The sequence below is a fragment of the Clavelina lepadiformis genome, chromosome 8, assembly GCF_947623445.1.
Source record: "Clavelina lepadiformis chromosome 8, kaClaLepa1.1, whole genome shotgun sequence".
In the NCBI taxonomy this organism is placed as follows: Eukaryota; Metazoa; Chordata; class Ascidiacea; order Aplousobranchia; family Clavelinidae; genus Clavelina; species Clavelina lepadiformis.
Genome location: NC_135247.1, coordinates 3,109,204 through 3,127,907, shown reverse-complemented (window position 1 = coordinate 3,127,907; position 18,704 = coordinate 3,109,204). Strand labels below are relative to the sequence as shown.

Here is an 18,704-nt window from a genome sequence, read left to right as displayed (position 1 = left end):
TTTTTATAGCTCGTTAATTGTTTGTGAACATATATTTCATTGTACTATAACTACAACGGTCGGCATTGCAACTTTAGCTCCGCACAGTTATTGACAAAAAATAAACAATACAAAAATGAGCAGTAGCACACTCTGTGGCTTTTGAGTGTGGTGTGCCATGATAACGCAATCCAGTGGCTTCTTAATTCCTGCCCCAACATCTAACCTGTAGGGCCTACAAATAAACAGTCTCAAACATGACAAGCGGTTAAATTAGCCTTTAAAATTCTAAGTAAAATCTTTTGAATAAGATTTTGTTTTATATATATGTCCAAGCTATATTTTTTATTTACTTTCAAATAATTTGATGTTTCATACATAAAGATATATGTAAAAATGTGCAAAATTTTATAGGTTTATTTATATATTGTGATTTAAATTTGAATATCTGTGTCGGAGACAATCTACTGAAGTTTCCTACTGCAATATGAATAGAATTGAGCCTTCGATATCATCAAAAACTGAGGAAAGTGATGAAGATGAAGTTACTGTGAAAATTCCACCTGGTGTAGGAACATGGTTGTCAGTGAGATACAGTATGGCATACTTGGCACTTCTCGGCGTCATTAACGTGTATGCACTGCGAGTCAATCTTAGTGTTGCGATTGTTTCTATGGTAAAATATAATTCCACATTGCAAACAGCTTATTTAAATCACAGGGCCGAGTGCCCTGGCCGCACAGTTGAGACCAATCACAATCTGAATACCGGAGAATTTGACTGGAATAGAAATCAACAAGGGCTAGTACTTGGTGCTTTCTTTTATGGGTACATCATCACCCAGTTACCAGGAGGATATCTTGCCAGTAAATTTGGTGGTAAGATTCTTTTTGGCGGTGGTGTGTTATGCACAGCAGCATTAACACTTCTGATTCCGTTTGCTGCTCGAACAAGTTTTACAGCATTGATTGTTGTTCGTATTTTTGAAGGAATTGGGGAAGGGTTAACTTTTCCAGCAATGCATTCTATATGGGGTTCTTGGGCCCCTCCCATGGAAAGTACTCGTTTGACTTCCATAACATATGCTGGCATACACCTGGGCACTGTGTTAGCCCAGCCGATATCCGGTATGCTCTGTGCTTCTAATATCATGGGAGGCTGGCCATCTGTGTTTTACATGTTTGGAGCATTTGGCATAATATGGTGTGTCTTTTGGTTTGCCTTGGCTCAGAATTATCCACATGAGTGCAAGTGGATTTCCAATGAAGAACTCTTATACATCCAATCCAATTTAAAGCCTGCACCATCATCTGCTGTTCCATGGAAGAAAATTTTTTCGAGCAAGGCTGTTTGGGCCATTAGTATTGCTCATTTTTGTAACAACTGGGGGTTTTATACGCTTCTCACTTGTCTGCCAACATATTTAAAGGATGTTCTTCACTTTGATATTAAACAGAATGGTCTCATAGCGTCCTTGCCCTATTTTGTAGCTTGGATATCATGCAATACCGCCGCATTAGCTGCTGATAAAATAAGAGTTAAAAGACTGTTAAGCACAACTGCAACAAGAAAAGTTTTTAACACTGTTTCATTTGTTGGTCCTGCTTGCTTTTTAATAGCAGCGGGATACATTGGTTGTGACTCTGTTCTTGCCGTTACTTTCATTTGCTTTGCAACTCTGTTTAACGGTTTAGCTTTTTCAGGATTTTACGTAAACCATATTGACCTTTCCCCGCATTATGCAGGTATTTTAATGGGTCTTACCAACACCTGGGCTACTATACCAGGATTTCTTTCTCCACTTGTAGTTGGGGTTTTGACTGCAGAAAACCCTGGTCGTAAGCAGTGGATGTACGTCTTTTATATTTCAGCTTCTGTTTATATCTTTGGAGCACTTTGTTACATTTTGTTGGGATCAGGAAAAGAGCAGAAATGGAATAAAACTTTTACCAAAAATGAAGAACATGAGCCTTTGATGGATGATTAACGTCTGTATTTTAAAATTTAACAAGTTAAAGCTAGAAATAATATTAATGTTTGCTGTATTCAAATTATTTTCAAAATATTTTTACTTTGTGCCAAGTCATTTTTCATGTCGAGATAGTTTTAACTCAAGATTGTTTGGAGACATGTAGAAAATCAAGAGATAAAGTTATTTTGCGACTAGTGTTTCATGAAAAGTTTTGTGCAATATTTTGCTTTTGTGGGTTTGCTTGTATTTTCAAATTTAATTATTGCTAATGTGATCACTAACAAGTAATGAATAGGGATGTACATTACAGATGTACATTATATTGCAAATTGATTATTGTAGAATGATCTAAAGTAATTTATTCCGGATCCAGAATTTTGAATCTTATTCTAGCATAGCATAAAAGCATAAAATTTAAGCACCTGCAGTGCTTTTGTTTTTGCTTTGCAATTGAGTCACAAAATTATTACAGTTCAGACAAGTTGAAAATTGTCAAATTGACATGACGCACGGTTTAATTCATGATAAATTAAAAATTCACAACATCATCTCCTTCACGTGCCAATGAAAACCTTCAATCATATAATAAAACCGGTTCCTAAGATTCGGAAAAAAATAGGAAAATTGGATTCGAATCTTTTGAGATTCGGTTCTTTAGGATTCATTATTCTAGAATGTGCATCCCTAGTAATGAATCACAAGAAAATAATTACATGATGTTCATGATAGTTTAAAAGATCGGATGATAGCTGTGATTGTGTAACGATTGAATGTATAAATATATTTCCTTAAAATCGAAGTGCAATGGTATCACACTCTGGAAATACTTTACCTTTCATTGTACTCGTTACAATCAACATCATTTCCTACTTTCCTTTTTTCTTATTTTCCAGTCAAACAGTTTCGTGATTTTAACTTTGGCGATATATTTTGTTTTAATGTTTATACATTATTTGTCGTTTTTAGACTCCCAATATGTAATGCAAACTATTTTACCTTGGTATATACTTGTTGTTACAGTGTTGTTTTGATGGTACATTATGTTCACTCAACTGCTAGTATACCCATGTTTACACAATGTCATTCTGCTTGACTTAATCTTGTATAGTGTTTTGACTCTTATGAGCACAATATGATTAATTTAAAATAAAAATTTTCTACTTTAGTGCATTATATTTTATGAAGATTTGCTTATGTATGTGCAGTAGTTTATGTTAATAATGCATCCGATAGTTGGTTGCTTGAGAATTTTTAGAGAGTGCTTTGTACGAAATATTTATTGTATTTAAATATTATATTTAAGTTATTTTTAGAAGTAATACTTTATAACAGTGGTTCCCAAACTTTTTCAGCTTGTGGCACACTAGAAAAATTATAAAACGCTCGCGGCACACTTACAAGAGAAGAAAAGTTGCTTTAAAAAATTTATATTCACGTGTTAATGCGATGGATGTGCTTATTGGATGGACATGTGCTTCTTTATCAGCTATTGAAGCAGTTAGAGCGCTTTTAAGTCGCATATGCTTGTCTGCATACCTTATTTTAAATATTTATGCAGTCTTTACAAAATCCCAAAAAGATTCGCGACACACCTGAGAATCTGTTGCCGCACACAGTTTGGGAATCACTGGTTTATAACAAGCTATGACACAAAAGTATCCATATGCTTTGTATCATTGCCAGAAAATTGCCGTATATTGCTCTTGGTTTAATTTCAGATTTGTGTCAGTTGGCAACAGGCCAAGTTTTTTTCGGCTGATTTTTAAGGTTTGAGCTTGTTGGATGCGAAGCATTCGGATTTTTAAGAGTAATGCCATAGTTGTTTGTATTCAGAACTACTTTAGTTATGAGGTTCTATTATGCACTGGTTTGACATTTAAGTACATTATGATTGCCTTGCTGCGATGATGTTGCCATAGGATGTCTTTGTATTATTCAGCATAAATTTCTTTCCTGACAAATCATTGAATACATCTTTTAGTGGTCAAGAATAACAAAGCAATATCAACCAGTTTTCAAGGTAAGCGAAATTTCTATTATGCTGCATGGTCATCAACTGTTAGAGGTATGTGAGGTTGTTAGATTCAAGCATGTAACATGAACCGAATATGACTGTAAATTGTGTGAGTGCATTTGAAGCAATGCATTGTGCTTATTCAAGTCTTGCTAATGTAGAAAGTTTCACATGATACATATGTAAATACTGCATCCACCATTAGTTTCATGGTTTGTTATGTTTCTCAAACATTAGCATCATGAATTATACAAAAGAATATCACACCATCCAGCTGATCATAATAAAAGCTTTGGACGTTAATCTTTTTTGACATCTTTCAAACATGTGATAATACTTTGACCCATATATGTTTATGTGCAATCTTTCAATTATTAACTTAGTGTCTACAAAGCACTTTTTTGGAAATTTAAAACTGTTGCAATTCATTGAGTAGCAGTGATTGCACAATGCATAATGATGTTGTACATAGGACATGGCGTTATTTATTGGTTAGTGTCAAATAATTTTGATGTGAATATTACCACTAGCTACAATTTTATGTGAGGGTTGATTAGAAATTGTTTTAGGTTTCATAGTGAGATTGGCTGTTGCGTTCATTGATAAGATGAATTCTTGCATTGTCCAAGACAAGGATGAAAACAATATTCGTTGTGAAGATGAAGTATTAATAAAAATTCCAACTGGAGCTGGGACATGGATTTCAGCACGTTATGGCTTGATGTACTTGGCATTTTTTGGTTTTGTTAACATTTATGCAATGAGGGTAAACCTTAGTGTTGCAATTTTGTCAATGGTAAATTCCAGTTTCGTTTTGCCAAATAATCATACCAATTTGGATAGTGAATGCCCTGCAAGTTTTAACAAGACAGCCAAATCAGATGGAGATTTTAACTGGGATAAAAACCAGCAAGGTCTTGTATTAGGAGCATTTTTCTATGGATACCTAATCACACAAATACCGGGAGGTTATTTTGCCAGCAAGTTTGGAGGGAAAATGTTATTTGGTGGAGGAGTTCTGTGTACAGCAATTTTAACTCTGTTGACCCCGATTGCGGCGCAAACAAGTTTTGCGTTGCTGATTGTTGTTCGAATATTGGAGGGCATTGGAGAAGGTGTTACATTTCCTGCAATGCAAGCTATGCTTGGTGTTTGGGCACCACCATGGGAAAGAAGTAGGTTGTCTTCTTTGGTATATGCTGGAGTGCATCTGGGCACGGTTATAGCTCAACCAATATCTGGTGTACTCTGTGCTTCTAATATTTTGGGTGGTTGGCCGTCTGTTTTTTACATCTTTGGAATTGTTGCAATATTTTGGTGCATTTTGTGGTTTATATTTGCTTCAAGTTATCCTCAAGAGTGTAAATGGGTTACTGAGTCTGAGTTGAAATACATTCACTCAAGTGTAAAACTGCATGAAAGTTTTCATGTTCCTTGGAAAGCAATTTGGTTCAGCAAGGAAGTATGGGCAATTTACATGGCTATTTTTTCTTCTAATTGGGGATTCTACACCCTGCTCACATGTCTCCCAAGCTATTTGAAAGACGTTTTGAAATATGATATTACTCAAGACGGGTTCGTTGCGTCAGTGCCTTACCTTATAGCATGGTTATCAATGATCCTATCTGGACTACTTGCTGATTATATTTTAACAAGGGGCTGGCTTAATACAACTCAAACAAGAAAATTATTTACAATCATTGCTTTTGTTTTTCCTGCTGCTTTTACCTTAGGTACTGGCTTTATTGGGTGCAATAGAATAGTAGCAATCAGTTTTATATGCCTTTCGCTGTGTTTTTTAGTCTTTGGTATATCTGGCTTTGGTACTAACTCTATTGATCTTTCTCCAAGATTTGCTGGGCTTATAGTGGGTATTGGTAACATGATTGGCACTATACCTGGCTTTCTTTCACCTACAGTGGTTGGTTTGCTCACAGAAAATAATCCTTCTCGCCAGCAGTGGTCATATGTGTTTTATATTTCTGCGAGTGTCTATATGGTTGGGGCTGTTGCCTTTTTCTTTCTTGCGTCTGGTGAGGAACAAGCTTGGAATAATGTCCCCGACAATGATGATGGAAATCAAAATCTATTAAATGAATGACATTTTGAAAACTCTTTTATTGATGTTTTGTTTCATGTTGAGAACATTGCTCAATCATGAAATATTACTTTGGTGAATATTAAACTTATACTCAGACATTTCTGTTATTGTATGATATTGCAATTTTCGCCCAGCTATTGCACCTTTTGTGATACAAATATTGCTTATGTAATTTCTAATTGCAATCATCTTTTTACTCTTAAGATTTTATTGGAATTTCCTTTCATTTGTTATTTCAAATGTTATTTTTTTCATGTTAATTGTTATCATATATTTACTTCTGTTCAGTATTAAAAGTTACAGCATTACTTTGAAAAGTTTCTATGCAGATTGCTATTTTACGATTGTAAATAAATATAATTTTTTCTCTTAGCATGATGAGGACCTCACAAGAATGAAGAGTGATGTTTCATATTCATCAAATGAAACATCAAGTCATGGCAAAAATTGTGTTTATTATGTCACAAAGCCCATTCAAACTGTGGTCCCATCAGGAGTCAGGTTGTGGACGTCAGCCCGCTACTGTTTTGCTTACTTAGGATTTATCGGTTTTGTGATCATGAATACACTTAGAGTGGATATCAACGTTGCAATCCTGTCCATGGTCAACGCCAGTTACTTGGTGCCTGAAGACAGCAAGAATCTTACCGATGTTTGTCCTGCGAGCCAGATCCAAGAAAATCGTACTGGAAAAGAGTTTAATTCAGGACAGTGATCAGCGTAGCCTTGTATTAGGTGCACTTTTCTATGGTTACATATTAACACAATTACATGGCAGGTATTTGCCTCGTAGATTTGGTGGCAAAAAATTTTTTGGTGGTGGGATACTAAGTGCATCGGTCTTGACCCTTTTGACTTCTATCGCTGCTCGAACAAGCTTTGCATTTTTGATCACCCTCCATATCTTCGATGGCATCTCTTTGCGTCTTGCATTTCTGACATTTCACTACATTTCTACTTTACTTTGTGCTTTAGATATAATGGGCGGATGGCCTTCTGTATTTTACATATTTGGTCTTGCTAGGATACTGTGGTCTGTGTTGTGGTTCTTGTTGGGAGAAAATTATCCTCATCAGTGTCGCTAGATTAGCCAAGCAGAATTAGATCATATTCAGACCTTTTCCACAAAAATTAAGCATTTTGCTGTACCCTGGAAATATATGTTTCAAAGTAAAGAAGTCTGGGCACTTTGCATAGCTTCTTTTTCATCTAATTGGGGCTATTACACACTTTCAAACTTTCTCCTTACTTGAAAGATGTTCTGATGTATGACATAACCCAAGATGGGTTCATTGCCTTTTCGCCTCATCTGTTGGGTGTCATTTCAAGTAACATTGCTGGAATAGTTGCAGATAAAATTATCACAAAAGGTTGGCTAAATACCACACAGACAAGAAAGGTTTTTGCAACGTTTGCGTTTGTCGTTCCAGCTGGTTTCAAGATCGGGATTAGTTTCATTGGGTGCGATAAAGTGCTTGCTATTAGTTTTTTTTGTATTATGATGATTATTTGTGAGGGTAGCATTGCCAGAAAATGTTGTATAGTTCATTTTCATCATTGAGATTTTAACCTAATTTGGTTTATGCTTATTTTGTCGTAAAAGTATGATGTATTAATTGCTTAACTTTATGTTGCATACATTGATGATTCAAAATTTCCTTTGAATGTATCGTTTTAATAATTGCTAATACACATCTGGCAAACTTTTTTTATTTCAAACCATTTATATATATACATACTACTGTATTTAAAAAATGTTTTGTGCAATTATTGGTGTGCAGGTTTATGTGCAGTAGTGCGGCGTTCATGCTGATAGAATACATTCTATGCTTCCTCTTGTCATGACCCATTTCCACATGCTAAGTGTAAGCTGATTGGTGACTTGTGCTTGTCAGTGTAAAGTACTTTAATCATTACTCAACATTTATTTATTTGTGTATTTGCTTTTAACGGTGTGTTGGGTAGTGTTAACATAATATGTGCTACGTTATTATAACTGCAAGAACAGAAGCCATTATATATTTTTAAAGCATTTCATTTTTTATGCCTAAAAGTTATTACAATGTTTTTAGTTGCAACAGGTGCAGATTTTACAACATCTTATCTCTGCTTACTATTGATGTGTTTGCAATTCTTATTATTTTATTATATCATTATTTTGTAGCATTATGCAAAAATCTTGCAAAAATTTATTTTTTATATAAAGCGACTGAATTGTTCTTTGAATACAGCAATTGATCTGTAGCTGTAAGGTTTATGATGAGTAGTAATAAATCTTATTTTCCTGTTGACGCTTCGCCCAGAGAAGATATATTGAATAGAAGTGAAGATAATGTCACCAAAGAAAAGATTGAGAAAATTCCCCCAGGTGTCGGGACCTGGATATCAGCAAGATATTTTATGGGTTATCTAGCTTTTTTTGGTTTCTTTAATGTGTATACTATGCGAGTAAACCTGAGTGTTGCCATTCTGTCAATGGTCAACTCCAGCTATCTGGTCTCAAAAAATCAGACCAACGTCAGTGATGTATGTCCAGCTAGCCCCAACCAAGCAAATCACACTGGTGGTGAATTTAACTGGGACAGCAATCAACGCAGTCTAGTACTAGGAGCATTTTTCTATGGTTACATTGTGACTCAAATTCCTGGTGGTTATCTGGCAAGCAAATTTGGTGGAAAGCTTTTACTAGGTGGTGGTGTTCTTTGCACCTCCTTATTGACGCTCTTGACTCCCATTGCTGCTCGAACAAGTTTTGCATTTTTAATTGTTGTTCGTATTTTGGAAGGAATTGGGGAAGGCGTGACATTTCCGGCTACACATGCAATTTGGGGTGCTTGGGCCCCTACTATGGAAAGAAGTCGACTGACGGCCTTTACCTACGCTGGTGTTCATCTTGGCACTGTAATAGCTCAGCCTATATCTGGTATACTTTGTGCATCGAATGTCATGGGAGGTTGGCCATCTGCTTTTTACATCTTTGGAATTATTGGGGTCATTTGGTGTGTAATTTGGTTTCTTTTGGCTCAAAATTATCCCAGTCAGTGTAAATGGATATCCAAGGAAGAATTATCATATATTGAATCTCATGTGGAACGTGCAAAGTCTTTCAAGGTTCCTTGGAAAGAAATTGCATTGAGCAAACCAGTTTGGGCCATAAGTGTTGCTCACTTTTGTTATAACTGGGGCTATTATACACTACTCACGTGTCTCCCAACTTATTTAAAAGATGTTCTCAGATTTGACATAACCCAGGATGGCTTTATAGCTTCTTTGCCATATTTGGTTGCTTGGATATCTTGCAATATTACTGGAATTGTTGCCGATAAAATCAGAGTTAGACAGCTGCTCACCACAACACAGACTCGTAAGGTGTTTAATACAATGGCACTTGTTTTTCCTGCTGGTTTTCTTATCGGAGCTGGCTATATTGGGTGCAATAGAGTGCTAGCTGTGATGTTTATAAGTTTTGCCACTTTCTTCACTGCCTTTAGTTATGCTGGATATATGCCAAATCATATAGATTTGTCTCCAAAGTTTGCAGGGGTTTTAATGGGTATCACAAACACTTGGGGTACCATTCCAGGATTTGTGTCTCCACTTGTTGTCGGTGCTTTGACAGAAAATAATCCAAGTTCGCATCAATGGTTGTATGTTTTTTACATCGCTGCTGCTATCTATGTGTTTGGTGCGATATGCTATATTCTTCTTGGCTCTGGTGTGGAACAAAAATGGAACAGAGTTCTTTTATCGGAGATGGAAGAAGAAGAGACAGATTTAATCGAAGATAAACAATAAAATTGCTATTGTAAACATGTAAACATCAATGTCATCTTAATTATATTGGATGGGATATTTACTATCAGTTAAATTTGTTAATTATTATCAATCAATCTTGGCTTTATTTGTTCAGAATTACTTGTAATAAACTGAATTATTTTATGAGCATTTTTTCTACCTGTATAAAATATCTGCTTCTTTGTTGACTATGTAGATTTTCCAACTTTGTCGCTATTAATTTAGCATTAAAGTTTATGTTTGAACATTTTTCATAACATGTCAAATGCATCTCACACGGTTGTTGTGACAATGTTCAGTTGTTGCATTTTGTTAATCAACAATATGAGAAATTTTTCCTATTTTTTAATTGGATGGTTATACGCCAAAGGTTAGTACATTGTTTTGCAAATTTAAAAGTTTTTATTTACGTGGTGTATCGTTAATATATTCTGAAAAGTATTATTTCTCCTAAACTTTTACATTTAATTTTTTAATTATAATTATGCGTAAAATTTGTTACTTTTCCATCTGCATTTTATTTCTTTTTAGTTTTCAGGTCATTGGTAATTCCACAAAATTGTGTGCAATTGTGTTAACTTATAATTTTTTTCCAAGTTTATTATCAGCCAGTGCTGTGAACTGAATAAGTTTTTCCAGTGTTTCATACTTTTTTATAACGCTAATTTTTTTAATAATTAGTTTAACAGTTGTAAATTCGATTAACCAATAGATTTTTAAGGACTGTTTGATTTATTACACTGTTTGAATAAGTATGCGGGTAAGTTACCTTTTTTACCAGCTAATGTTTTGTTGCCAAAGGTTTATCAAATTTCTGCAATAAATGAATAAGGCGATAACTTATTTACAGCTACCTCAACAATTTCCACTGCAATTGAACCATTAGTAGCAAATAAGACTTTAAAATCAGAATTTACAGTTAAATTTTCCATTTGATAAATGGTGATTTATTGGTCTTAAATTCTTTTTCGTTTTTCGTACCTGTTTTAGATGTAGTTAACATCACAGTGTTACACTATGCCCTTGTGTGTTGATTGTTATTGTGTTCTGCTGTTTTGTTGTGTTGTTGCTGTTCTCTTGTAAATTTCTTGCATGATGCTGATACCGTGTAGTCATTGATATGTTTGCTCAGCTATATTTTCGATGCAATTAGGGGTAAACTTATTTTGTTATAAGTTGCATTCGTTACACCACATTTAATACACTATTAGATATTTGTTGTGTTAGCCAGAAGCTAAAATAGTTGATTTAGTCTGAAGGTAAGTCCCGAAATTTGCTTTAACATTTTTTCTCAGTGTCACATGAAGTAAAAAAGATCATTTTATTTTGTTGCCAAAGATTAACTTGTTTGCTTGACTATCATAGTATTTTATTGTACCATTTTATTTAGGCACTATAACTGATATGCGTAGTTTGTTATGAGCATCTGTAAACCTTGTTGTGTTATTTTAAACAATGCCAAGTGAAGATGTAATATTGAAATCTGGTAATGATGATAAAGTTGAAGTGGAGATTGTGAAACCTCCACCTGGTGTCGGGACCTGGATATCAGCAAGATATGGTTTGGGTTATTTGGCGTTTTTTGGTTTTGTCAATGTGTATGCATTAAGAGTAAACCTGAGTGTGGCTATTTTGTCAATGGTCAACTCCAGCTATCTGGTCCCAACAAACCATGCCAATGTCAGTGATGTGTGTCCAGCTAGTTCCAACCAAGCCAATCACACTGGTGGTGAATTTAACTGGGACAGCAATCAACGGAGTTTGGTGCTAGGAGCATTTTTCTATGGCTATGTTTTGACTCAACTTCCTGGTGGTTATCTGGCAAGCAGATTTGGTGGAAAGCTTTTACTAGGTGGTGGTGTTCTTTGCACCTCCTTACTGACGCTTTTAACCCCCATTGCTGCTCAAACAAGTTTTGCATTTTTGATTGTTGTTCGTATTTTGGAAGGAATTGGGGAAGGCGTGACATTTCCAGCAATGCATGCAATTTGGGGTGCTTGGGCCCCTGCTATGGAAAGAACCCGGTTAACCGCATTAACATATGCAGGTCTGCATCTTGGCACTGTAATAGCTCAGCCTATATCTGGTATACTTTGTGCATCGAATGTCATGGGAGGTTGGCCATCTGCTTTTTACATCTTTGGAATTATTGGGGTCATTTGGTGTGTGATTTGGTTTCTTTTAGCTCAAAATTATCCCAGTCAATGTAAATGGATATCCAAGGAAGAATTATCATATATTGAATCTCACGTGGAACGTGCAAAGTCTTTTAAGGTTCCTTGGAAAGAAATTGCAATGAGCAAGCCACTCTGGGCCATAAGTGTTGCTCACTTTTGTAACAACTGGGGTTTTTACACACTACTAACATGTCTGCCAACTTATTTAAAAGATGTTCTCAGATTTGACATAACCCAGGATGGCTTTATAGCTGCTTTGCCATATTTGATGAGCTGGATATCTTGTAATCTTGCTGGAATCATTGCAGATAAAATTAGAGCAAAAGCATGGCTTACCACAACTCTAACAAGGAAAGTTTTTAATACAGTTGCCTTTGTTTTTCCTGCTGGTTTTCTCCTTGGTGCTGGCTATGTAGGCTGCAATAGAGTGCTAGCTGTGACATTTATTTGTCTAGCTACTTTATTCTCCGCTTTTAGTTTTGCTGGTTTCAATCCCAATCACATTGATTTGTCTCCAAGGTTTGCTGGGATTTTGATGGGAATTACAAACACTTGGGGTAATATTCCAGGATTTGTGTCCCCACTTGTTGTCGGTGCTTTCACAGAAAATAATCCAAGTCAGCATCAATGGTTGTATGTTTTTTACATTGCTGCAGCTGTCTATGTGTTTGGTGCAATATTCTACATTGTGTTTGCCTCGGGTGTGGAACAAGAATGGAATCGAATTCCCTCCGAAGATGAAGAAGAAGAGAGAAATTTACTGAAAGAATGATAAGAAATTCTCAGATTTGTTGACCAGAAATATTTTATTGAAGCTTTTATGTCTGTGTATTGCAAAAACGTATAGATAAGAATCAGATACCAGGAAACTTCGGAATAATTTTTGTTTTAATTACAAAAAAGTTTGTGCTGGTTACATTTTGCTATTTTTAGTATAATTTATGATTATTATATATATAATTATTAGGGCAAGTTTTTGCAACTTTTGCAACTTTTTTTTACAGCTTCCGGCAGCTTCCTAAATACTCACAATTTACGTAGAATGATGTTTTAAGCTGTTTGTAGGAATTTTATATTGCAACTTTTTGCAACTTTTTTCATTTTTTTATGCAACTTTTTACTGCAACTTTTATCAAGTATTGCGCAAAACGTAAAGGAGTGATTTAAAAAGCATGCTATAAAACTATTTCTAGTATGGTTCTATTCCTTTTAATTTGCATAACAAAGAGCTATGTGATGGATTAGCTGCATCTCAATGTTATCTATGACGCAACAGTTGGCTTACAAGCTAAAAGTTCACCAACCCGTTCAACCCGTAGAAGTTCACCAACACCGATTGTTGCGCAATAATGATTGAAGATTCTGAGACTGATTGAATGAGGTTAGAGTGCTAGTTGTCAGTTAGGACACTTGTTTTTATAGTGCAGTGTTGATTGACTGTTGGTATTTTTTAAATAAATGCAACTTTTTACTGCAACTTTTGTTAAAAATAAATGCAACTTTCTCACGTTTTTAGTGCAACAAAAACTTGCCCTAATAATTATATAATTTAATTTACAGATGTTATCAAGATTTAATGCAAAAATTCAATTTTTATGTTAGTGTTAGTGGTGCAATAAAATTTTGACAATAAAGTGGTTTTTATTTTGCATAAAAAGCATGTAGTGCTGTGTTACATGACAGTGTTATGTTTTCAGTGTGTGTGAGTGCCATGTTTCCTGTAGGCTATAATTGTATAACATATTGTATACAACTATGTATTTTTATAAGAATGTGCTCATTTTAAAGATAATTGTTTTGAACATTATTATATTGCATTTTCGTTTATTGTAAATTCCACTGTAACTACAGGTCTTGCAATTGAAAACATATTGTTAAAATGCTCAACAGCTATTTGTTGATGGAATTAATAATAGTTGCTTACTTTATTTATTAATTTAATCTTTGAAGTAATTTCACTAAAAGTTAGTTAAATTTTCTGCATGAGATAAAAATGATAACTTGCCTGTAACCATACTGTTTGTTTAGGCACTACAGTTGATTAGCAGTGTATGTAATGAGAGAACTTTCCTTTTTGCTGTGAAACTTTTGCTAAGTTAACATGAAGTGATTGATTCCAGCGGTGATGAACCCGAAGTCAAGATTGTGAAACCTCCACCTGGTGTCGGAACCTGGATATCGGCAAGATATGGTTTGAGTTATTTGGCTTTTTTTGGTTTTGTCAATGTGTATGCATTAAGAGTAAACCTGAGTATGGCTATTTTGTCAATGGTCAACTCCAGTTATCTGGTCGCAACAAACCATGCCAATGTCAGTGATGTATGTCCACCAAGTCCCAACCAAACAAATCAACAGCAATCAACTCAGCCTGGTGCTAAGAGTATTTTTCTATGGTTACATTGTGACTTAAAGTCTAGGTGGTTATCTGGCAAGCAGATTTGGTGGCATTTTGTGTACTTCTGTGCTGATTCTTTTAACTCCCATTTCTACTCGAACAAGTTTTGCATTACTGATAATTGCATAGGTTTTGAAAGGAATTGGGGAAGATGTGACGTTTCCAGCAATGCATGCAATTTGGGGTGCTTGAGCCCCCACTGTGGAAACAAACACTTGGGGTAATATTCCAGGATTTGTGTCCCCATTTGTTGTCGGTGCTTTCACAGAAAATAATCCAAGTCAGCATCAATGGTTGTATGTTTTTTACATCGCTGCAGCTGTCTATGTGTTTGGTGCAATATTCTACATTGTGTTTGCCTCGGGTGTGGAACAAGAATGGAATCGAATTCCCTCCGAAGATGAAGAAGAAGAGAGCAATTTACTGAAAGAATAAGGAGTTTTGTTATTGTTGTTTAGAAATTTATTCGTAACTCTTTTGAGTTTTGCTTATTCTGTATTTTGGTATATTCTATACTGAAACAATTAAACAAGCATCATACATCATTTTCAAAATTTGTTTGAATGCTTATGTGATTTTTAATAACATTAAGGTTGTTTTAATTTCAATTAACTGTTCTTTGTACTAGAAAATTTTGCATTGATTTGTGATCGCCGTCATCAGAATTGCTGATTAACCAAACATTTTTGCTTTTGAGGTGGAAATTTCAACCAGGTTGTATCAATAGATGCTTGTTAAGATAACTGTTGTTTATCAGTTTTTTTCACTGTTCCAATATTTGTTTAATTTTGCAGTTATCTATGCATACTACTAGCTTTTAACTCTAGATGATATAACTATGTAGTCTACTTTTTCAGTTATTGTAACTATAGTAAATTTTATCAGGTGTATAAATGTGATGTTTATCAGCATTATTTGTATTTGTCACACAATTGTTTCTTATTTTATCACTATAAATTTTGCTTTACCAGGTCATGCAGAAAATAATCATTGTTAGCAATTTTTAAAAACAAAAAATGCCATAGTTTTTTACCTAAATTTGTCCTGCTTCAAAATGGGAGATAAACAGAAAGAATTGTCCACATTTGTCTCAGCAGTATGCACTAGAATGATTCATGTTTTCATAACTGTTGGGATTGCTTCGGTACTTTTAACACGGCCAACAGGTACAACTTCTGTGAAAGTATACCACGTCAAAGTTAATATGTTTCCTATCTATCGGTTTTTGGTCATTGTTTTCATTGCATTACACACAGTTCTTCGTCAAGCTTTGAATGAACAAAACTTCCTCCAACCAGTACTTTTTATCGTCACTGCAGTGATGTCACTTGCATTATATTTCATGGTTTCCTTCATGGATCCAGGTTACGTCAAGCGTGGTGATCCGGATGTAAAAGAGGTTAATTTAATTTTTGATGTTGCTGTACTGGTAACTAGTGATTGGAATCATTACCTGATTTGCTTTTAGGTAGATGTCATGGTTTGTTCTATAACTTGATACTTTTGTACCATATTACTGCAGCAGCATGGAGGAATAATACTTGCAACAATGTGTTCTGCAGTATCATTTTTGTATAAGAATATCCTTTTCAGGGCATGCATTTTTGCTAGATGATTTTATGCATAAATTCGCTCTTTTCAGATAAAATTGATTGTGGATGACGAGGAAGATGAGGACATTTCAATTTATGAGGTGAAAAAAATGAACTTCCATGATTGGAAAATTGATATGAGTAAAAGTAACAACTCCGAAAAAATGAGAATTTTGAGCGGCGATAGTGAGAAGAAAACCTCCCCCGTGCAATGCTTTAACCTGGAACCAGATGAAAGATGTGGCCTTTGTGGGTTACAGGTATGTCATTGCTTATTTTAGTGTTGTCTACAGTATGGTTTTAAACACTTGTTATTGAATGTCTACACAAATTGTCTCACTAGTAACTCTTTTGAAGTTAATAATCCACCTGCTTGTGCACCATTAAGAAAAGTAATCTTTCAAGCAATTAGAAAGTACTTTTATTAGATAACAGATAATGATATAATTAATCAGTTTTATGAAAAACTAATAACAGTCAAACCAGTGAAAAAGGATACTTCACAACAATCCCTGTTATTGTGTGCAACATGGGTGTAATTTGAATACCCTGGTCACCCTTACTAATACTGTATCTTGAGAGAATACTTTTTGTATGCATTGCAATGGATAGCATTTTACTTTCAGTCTCCCACCTAAATCAATACAAAGTGTATTCTTTTTACAGCGTCCAATGCGTGCTAAGCACTGCCGTGAATGTAAGCACTGTGTAAGAAGATTTGATCATCACTGCCCATGGATCTTTAACTGTGTTGGCGAGAGAAATCATAAGTGGTTCTACACGTTTCTTGTTACCGAGATGGCACTTCTGGGCTGGGGGTTTTATATTTCAATGTGGGTTATTTTTCAAACTCATTTACAAAATTGGATTTGTTTACGGTTTGTGATAGATAAATGAGCTTTTTTCTTCAAAACCTTTCTGAAAATGTTTTGACAGCAAATTTGTGACTACCAAGTAAACATGCAGTGGCATTGTTTTCATTTTACAAAAATGAAGGGTATACAGCTATACACACAACAACAATAAACAAACAACAATGCATATCAATAACTAAATGAAAACTAATGTCATGAATGTGTTTTTAACAACAAGACTTATAAAATATGCAACACTTGATAATGTTTGTTTTTTGTATTAAATCAGCAAACTTGAAACCCCTTTATATAGATAAAAGTTCTGCCCCCGGTTTAAGTCAAAAAGAGTTCACAAAAAAATAAAAATAATCATACTAATAAATAAGCCTAAGCTCCAAAAATTTTATATATATGTGAGATTATTCTTGCGATAGTTGTTCAAGTATTTTTACTCTTGAAAACCTTACAGAAATTTCATACAAGAGTTAAGTGAATTGGGCACCTATGCTGTACATGCTCTACTTGACAATAGATACTGGTGGTGTATGCACCCACTTGAAATATGAGTGGACATTACGCTCCTCTTGAAATATGATTAATGTCCATTCCATTATGTTATGTTAATATAGAGAACCATTTAGATGTGTTTTGGTGAATCTCCAATTATATTTACAGCACAGGATACGAAATTGGCGATAATTCCAACAGTTGGGTATCACACAACATTCTGCTTGTCCTGGTTGACATCTTCATTGTCGTTCTTTTTTTGGTGGTTGGGTCACTAGTGTGTATCCACACGTATTTAATCCTACAAAACCACACTACATGGGAAACAATGAGCAGAACAAGGTATCTTTATGCTTCCTAACATTTACTTCATATAAAAATGGCGTGTCTGGTTTTAGACATTTCAAGATTTCGGTATTGAAACTATATGCAAAACTAACTATGATACAAATTTGATTTTTTTGTTTCAATTTATATGAGATTTTTTGTTTTTTTTTCATTAGGATAACATACTTGAAAGGTGTAAGAGGTGGAAATCCCTTCAACCTCGGTGTTTGCAGAAACATTTTCACTTTTTTCTGTTATTTCAAGCCGTATGATTGGACCGTTGTTTATTCAAAAAGTTCAACTAGTTTTAGTGGTTCCAATGGCTCATGTGACGACAGCGGTGTTGACAGTGATGAACAGGAATTCTGTGAAATTACAATTGATGATGCCTAAACCCTAGTCACACCTCTTATGACACACAAAACAATTTTGGTCTTTTTTAACGTATAGATCTTGGTTTTATATATACCGGTGTATATAGGTATAGGCTGCTGCGTATCCTGTTGTGCATGACTGTATACGATTTAGTAATTTTGGTTTTAATTTTAGTTTTATTGTGTCTTTTTGCTTCGTTGAAGTCATACCTATTGTATTTACACAAACACAAAGAAGCATTTCGTCGTCATTTAGTTTGAACTACTGTGCATTTAAAACTACACGAATAAACCAGGTAGAACATATTATGAATTGTCTTTAGTTGCATTTTGCTTTGTGTAAAAATTAGTGAGCAACGTAAATGTAGTAAAAAACGTGTAGGCTGACGGTGCATGTGACGGAATTGTGATTGTTCATGTTTCCGTTTTCCACTTTTGATAAATTGTCCTCGGTAATGCACAATATAACGTTATTACAGTTGAATCTTTATCTACGGACCGAGAAAAGTAAGTATACAACTGACAAACCAGGTGTTGAAATGAACTTGACAGAACTTGCATTTTTAGCTAATCCGACTAAGAATTGAAAAAACAGCGGTTGCCGAAACCATTTTTTC

At 34.8% G+C, this 18,704-nt stretch overlaps 3 protein-coding genes and 4 pseudogenes across 4 annotated transcripts; all 7 read left to right on the top strand.

Annotated features, from left to right (window-relative positions):
- Positions 1-56: 56 nt before the first annotated feature.
- On the top strand, positions 57-3,786 carry LOC143469767 (sialin-like). Its single transcript, XM_076967580.1, has one exon. The coding sequence runs from the start codon at positions 467-469 to the stop codon at positions 1,964-1,966; it is 1,500 nt and encodes a 499-aa protein (XP_076823695.1). The 5' UTR covers positions 57-466; the 3' UTR covers positions 1,967-3,786.
- Positions 3,787-3,830: 44 nt separating this feature from the next.
- Positions 3,831-6,439, top strand: LOC143469768 (sialin pseudogene; annotated as a pseudogene). The gene is made up of 2 exons (XR_013119209.1): positions 3,831-3,971; positions 4,535-6,439. The product of XR_013119209.1 is annotated as a sialin pseudogene (transcript).
- Positions 6,440-6,460: 21 nt separating this feature from the next.
- Positions 6,461-7,328, top strand: LOC143469771 (sialin-like; annotated as a pseudogene).
- A 301-nt stretch (positions 7,329-7,629) lies between these two features.
- Positions 7,630-11,251, top strand: LOC143469766 (sialin pseudogene; annotated as a pseudogene).
- A 63-nt stretch (positions 11,252-11,314) lies between these two features.
- Positions 11,315-14,066, top strand: LOC143469769 (sialin-like). The gene has a single exon (XM_076967581.1). The coding sequence runs from the start codon at positions 11,317-11,319 to the stop codon at positions 12,808-12,810; it is 1,494 nt and encodes a 497-aa protein (XP_076823696.1). The 5' UTR covers positions 11,315-11,316; the 3' UTR covers positions 12,811-14,066.
- Positions 14,067-14,138: 72 nt separating this feature from the next.
- On the top strand, positions 14,139-15,404 carry LOC143468632 (sialin-like; annotated as a pseudogene).
- LOC143469770 (palmitoyltransferase ZDHHC12-B-like) lies at positions 14,925-18,396 on the top strand. Its single transcript, XM_076967582.1, has 6 exons — positions 14,925-15,599; positions 15,690-15,832; positions 16,076-16,285; positions 16,692-16,858; positions 17,555-17,728; positions 17,890-18,396. The coding sequence occupies exons 1-6, from the start codon at positions 15,488-15,490 to the stop codon at positions 18,104-18,106; spliced, it is 1,023 nt and encodes a 340-aa protein (XP_076823697.1). The 5' UTR covers positions 14,925-15,487; the 3' UTR covers positions 18,107-18,396.
- Positions 18,397-18,704: the final 308 nt, after the last annotated feature.

Excerpts from the sequence above, each read along its gene's own strand:
- LOC143469767 (XM_076967580.1), top strand. The coding sequence starts at position 467 with ATGAATAGAATTGAGCCTTCGATATCATCAAAAACTGAGGAAAGTGAT.
- LOC143469769 (XM_076967581.1), top strand. The coding sequence starts at position 11,317 with ATGCCAAGTGAAGATGTAATATTGAAATCTGGTAATGATGATAAAGTT.
- LOC143469770 (XM_076967582.1), top strand. The coding sequence starts at position 15,488 with ATGGGAGATAAACAGAAAGAATTGTCCACATTTGTCTCAGCAGTATGC. Across the intron at positions 15,833-16,075 it reads GTGATCCGGATGTAAAAGAG|ATAAAATTGATTGTGGATGA; the intron begins GTTAATTTAATT and ends CGCTCTTTTCAG. Across the intron at positions 16,286-16,691 it reads GTGGCCTTTGTGGGTTACAG|CGTCCAATGCGTGCTAAGCA; the intron begins GTATGTCATTGC and ends TTCTTTTTACAG.